At 41.8% G+C, this 5,456-nt stretch overlaps 1 protein-coding gene across 2 annotated transcripts in view; it reads right to left on the bottom strand.

The window, feature by feature from the left end:
* atp8b2 (ATPase phospholipid transporting 8B2) overlaps window positions 1-5,456 on the bottom strand; it is a 37,924-nt gene that overhangs the window by 26,899 nt on the left and 5,569 nt on the right. The window contains exon 2 of one of the 2 annotated variants that reach the window (XM_025007818.2): window positions 2,228-2,295. In XM_025007818.2, the coding sequence (XP_024863586.1) occupies window positions 2,228-2,252 (25 nt within the window). In that variant the 5' untranslated portion in view covers window positions 2,253-2,295. Of the gene's footprint in view, window positions 1-2,227; window positions 2,299-5,456 lie in introns of both variants that reach the window. The other variant, XM_025007819.2, reaches the window with a different exon arrangement.

The raw sequence follows: 5,456 nt of genomic DNA, 5'->3' as shown, positions 1-5,456 counted from the left end.
CCCCCCCCCCCCCTCCCTCCGTGCCTGCATCTCTGCAGCTCTCTCCCAGCTGAGGTCACTTTATTTTATTTTACTTTTTAAATTGTCAGTGACGAATTTCAGAGTCTTCCAAATCCGTCATGACGGCCGGCAGTTTGTCAAAAAAAAAAACAAAAACGTTTTTCTTTTCTGCAGCTTCTTCGAATCAATTGAAGCCGCATCGGGTTTCATCCACAACATAAACACTAGCCAACGTGGGCATTACGTCATCGCGACGGCGTTACCGTGGAAACCGCCTCAGCCGGGAGAGCGAGTCACGAAACTGGTCGCCATTTTGGGTCTTAAAAAAAAACCGTTGAGCGCAGTCGCGAGCCGACACGGGTTCTGGAGCCAAAATGTCCCCCGGTCGCAACTCCAATTTTGTACGACAAGCCGAAAATGCCAAAATTCCTTACTTTTACAACACGTTCGACTTTAAAATCACGTTAAAAAACTCCGTTTCGTAAGTAAGGACTTCGTAAAACACGGCGACAAACCGACTGGACGTTGACGCCATTTAAAGACTTCCTTCTGGGCAGCGGAAAAAACGCTGTTTTTCTGGTCATTGAACGCCGCTTTTTACGTCACATCGCGTTCAATGACCGGGAAAAACTGTGGGGTTTTTTCGCCACTTCGTGACATCTCTTACGTTGCCCCAGCACGTGCTGTCCAGGCCACTACATGCAGTTAAAACACAGCTCACCTTCATTATTCTAATGGACATTAAACATACAAAATATAGCAAATACACTGGATGTAGCTAACTACTGTGCAAAAGTCTTGAGTCACTCTGGGTCTTGATTTTTCTAAGTTTGAAGTCAGACTAGATGATTTTTTTTTGCTCATTTTCTGTCCAGCATCTGTCTATTTTTAGAGGAATGTCTTTTGAAGTTACTGAACTTTGACCTATGAGACACTCAGGCATAAAATTAAGCAGTGTTGTGTCAGCGCGACTTTGCAAAGACCCCTTTTAAATGGGATCTAAAGGCACGAATCATTTAAAGCAGAGGTGTTCAATCCTGGTCCTGGATCTCCACTATCCTGCATGTTGTAATTGTTGTTTCTCTTCAGGTTCTGCAGAAGCCTAATTGTTCAGTCATTTGAATCAAGTGTGTCAAAGCAGAGAAAGACCTAAAACATGCAGGATAGTGACCCTCCAGAACCAGGATTGGACACCAGTGCCATAGATCTGATAAATGACCAGCTGCTTAGGTGACATTTCAGGGTTTAGATGTATTTATTTCCTACAGGGACAACTTTCCTGATACTGTTCATCTGGTGGAAATAAATATATATTTATAAATATATATATATATATATATATATATTTAATCTGACACTATAGTGTTCAGAAGTTAGTGAGGAGGAATTGCAGTGACTTACATAATATTATATATATTTATCTCATAAACAAGAAATAAGGTACTCAAAAATGGAGGAAACACAAATTATGCTAAGAAACATCAAGAAAACCCCAAACCCCATGTATGAAGTCTAGACAGAGAATAAGTTAAATAAATAACATAAATAAATTAAACTATGGAAGACCTTTAGAAAGCCTGTGATGAAGATCCCTTCAGAAAAAAACTGTAGGAAACTCTGGTTTCTTGGACGCAAAATAGAAAGAAATTCGGGACAGTTTGAAAACTTTGCACATGTAAGAGTTCAGACTGAATCTGTGGGTCATCAGCTAGGAATAAAAGAAGATCTCAGTTTTGTTTTTTTAAACAGGAGGAGCATAAAACAAGTGACGAGAGCAAAATAAAAAAATGATCAAGCTATTTTGTTTGTGATTTAGTCTGTAAGTAAAGCTGTTCTGATGTCCTGAAATGCGTCAGTGTTCATGTAGAGACACGTCTCATGTCACAAAGGTCTCGTTCTACTTTATCGTGTTAAGTTTTTCACTCCAGTCGCACTCGACCTCCTTATGTTCAGATATCATCAGCAGACTATAGATCAGACAGTAAACAGCAGGATGCAGGAGCTTCGCTGCTGAAAATGTGATTCTGTAAAGAGTTAAATAGCTTTAAAAGCTTCACCAAGGCCTCTCTTTTTTCAGTCTATGGCAAACTGATGCTATCGCTGTTGGTGATGTAATTTCATCATGATCCGACAATGTTTTTATTATGAACAGAAAACTCAAACCCAAACCCAAACCCAAACCAGTTAAATATAGAGAAAATGGCTGTGTTCAGTGCGAGGTGCTGACCTGGAGGAGGCCTCTTTCTGAACATCTCCACGCTGACAGCGTCCTTTTGCTTTGGCCCATGAGACTGTCTGCTGAGGGACAGAGGAGCGACAGAAAAAAAAAGAAAAAAGGAGTTGATTTAAAACAGAGCAGGAGGAGGAGGGACGAAAAAAAAACAGGCTTTTGTCAAAAACACAGCTCTGAAAAAAGCATGGACCTCTTTACGTCAAACAAACTGTGATCGAACACGTATTCAGGGGATGCATTTACTTTCAAATGTCCCCTTTGTTTTAGTTCGAGGCTGCAAAAAAGAAGAAAATGGAAAAACTGCTGAGCATTCAAACAGGACACACACAGATGCAGCACAGCATCTCTGGTCTGTTTGAGCCATAATGAGGAAATTATATTCAGCAGAGAGCTGCATCTGTCCGTCTGGGGACCAGATCTTCTATTAGTCTTCTTCAGTCGGTGAGGAAGAGTCATGAAGAAGCTGCACAGCATCGCTTTTCCTGTTTCCTTTATTCCTGTCAAAGTCAAGTTTATTCATAAGCAAGCCTAAAAGCAATGCATGTGTAGATTATCTGTGTCATGCAATAATATAATTGCAATTTTAGTAAATCCTGCTTTTAGTACAGTGAGATTTTCATCAAGATTTTGGAATCATTGGTGTCATCATTTATTTGTGACTCAGTGAATGATATGTCATGTTTATTTTTATTTTTCTCTTATTTTACCTTTTTACTATGGACCTTTTTTGTGTCTGGAATAAAGATATGATTGATTGATTGATTGATTGAATCAAATTGAGTTTTTAAACGGGTTCTGACAGTGTTTGGTTTTTAATCTAACTTTGCACCTCCAAGGAGCGTTCAGAGCTAAAAGGTTCGAGACGTGAGGACTGATCCTGTCCAACTTTCTTCGTAAAGAACTTTTAAAACAGCCACAGAGAAAGGGCCCGAGTGCCGCGCAGGAGAATAAATAAAAGACGTACTGAGTGACAGTCACACAGCAGATGAAGTGAAAACAACAAAAGTCAAATTGCCGGGTGTCAAAGGCCAAAGAGACGAGACGGGTTTACAAAAAAAAAAAAAAACAAAGGATGGCGAGCCCTGCCTAACATGCATTTATTCAGGAGCTGCAACAGCGAAACGGCGGCCCCCTCTGAGCTTACTCTGAGTTTCTGCGGCGCTCAGGAGAAGCTGATCAGCCGACGGGAGTTGACAGGTAGGTGTAGACGGGGTGTAGAGGCTCAGAAAGGCGGGGCTTCTAAAGCAGATAAAACCATTTTTAAACGACCTTCAAAATGGCCGCCAGTGGAGTGAGGCCGAAACAGGGCGAACGCGCTCGTGTTTACCAGCGGCCTTCTCCGCTCAGCGATCAAACGCTTCGTTCTTAATCACCATATTTTTTCTTTTAATTTGCTTTTTACTTGATTGTGTATGTTCATTTCAGAGCTTCTATCCAATCATATTTCAGGCATCGTGTGTTGCTACGGTCGACGAAATCCACCTTTTCTGCTTTCAGGGTCATTAGTAGCTGAAATAAACGTGCGGCTGGCGACATTGGAGCCCATCTAGCATGAAGATGTTGGCATTTTCCCACCTTCTGACTGCTCGCAGCTCACAGTTTGTGTTGCGGGTGATGTACGATAGTTGCAACGGACCAACATGGTGATTGGAGTCATATTCTCAGCTCAAACACGGACAGATTTTAATTTTCGCATTAGCCTCCAGAAACAGACTTAAAGTTGGAACCTAAACGCACCGGTGTTGCGTTTTAGTTGCGATTTAGGGCTCAAATAATCAGCAGTTTTGGTGAGTAAGATGCACTTCATTTACTTCTTTAAACTTAAATATGGCTAATCTGGCTCTGCTTTATGTGCTGAATTTTTTGGGGCTACAGCTGAAAACGTTTTAGGAGTCAAAACCCATGAACCTGCTGTTGACTGTAGGGTGAATGTGTTAAAGCTTCTGCTGCAAATGTTGTACGCCGTGCAGCTGTGGATGAAGTAAAACTGGGCTTAAATGTTGATTTAATTGTTTTAGTTCAGTTTCTTGCTTTAGTAGGCCGATAGTTGGACTAAAGCATGTCATACTGCATTTCTGTGTAATAATGATGGTTTCTATAACTGTGGCAGAGTAATTTTGGTATTAAGAGATGGTTTTACTCAGGTAGGACGCCACTGAAGTCCGAGCTGTGAAATGCATGGTCTTTTTGGTTTTTAAAAGTCGTGCAGCAGCGTTTTGTATCCGATGCATCAAAGGAACCATTAACCCCCACATACGGAGCATTACAGTAATCCAGCCGAGTGGTGATGAAGGCAAGGATTACGGTTTCTAAACGCTGACACAGACAACATTTGAAGAAAGGTTTTAGACACTGGAAGTTGCCCTGCAGCACAGTCCAAAGAGCGGTTTGGAGAGGGACCGTTTAAAGGCTTAAAAACAAACGATCAGATCTTTAAATGATTTCTAAAATGAAACCAAAGACGGGTCAGACGTGGTCAGGCGTCCCGCTTTGAGCAGGTTTCAGGCGGGATTTCGGTTGGCGCAAAAATAAAGACCACAATCAGGTCTGGACAGAATGAAGGCGTGAATCAGTCAGTCGGATTCAGTGAATGAAAGAAAAGGGCTTCACCTCAGAGAAGAAACGATAAACTGATATCTTTTGTTTACAGAGGCTAAAGGAGACGGGAGCCACGCGTGATTTTAAACCACCAAGACAAATCCAACAAATCCTTCCACAGAGCTGAAGCCTTTTCTTCTGAAGAGGAAGATAAATTTGCGCGTCACAGCCGCTGGGTGAAATCTGACGTTTATTGAGGACAGAACCAAACAAGGAGGCTCGCAAAGAGGGGAAAAAGTAACAGACCGGTAACGGACCCCTGCGGGACTCCACCCATGAGAGAATTTTTAAAAACAAAAACAAACACTCAGGCTGACAGAAAAGCTTCAGTCTGTCAGGTACGATCGATGCATCGCCTCATCGCGCCGACGTGTTCCTGTTAAATACCTCGGCGCTTTTATTCGCCGTCTTCTCTCAGCTCGAGACGATGACAGACGGGGCTGCAGACAGGAGGCTTTAAACGTCTTCCTCTTTATGGGGCGCCGTTTGTAAAGGAGCTTGTGCTCAAAATTCATGCCTAAATTTTGTCACATTTAGCTTCAAACACTGTTTTAAAATGTAGTGTTGATTTTCTGATGTCACTTTTTACAACATTTAGCTAATTACATGTAATTGTTACAGCTAC

The sequence above is a fragment of the Kryptolebias marmoratus genome, linkage group LG16 (genome assembly GCF_001649575.2).
Source record: "Kryptolebias marmoratus isolate JLee-2015 linkage group LG16, ASM164957v2, whole genome shotgun sequence".
Lineage (NCBI taxonomy): Eukaryota > Metazoa > Chordata > Actinopteri > Cyprinodontiformes > Rivulidae > Kryptolebias > Kryptolebias marmoratus.
This window is presented reverse-complemented; position numbering and strand designations above follow the sequence as displayed.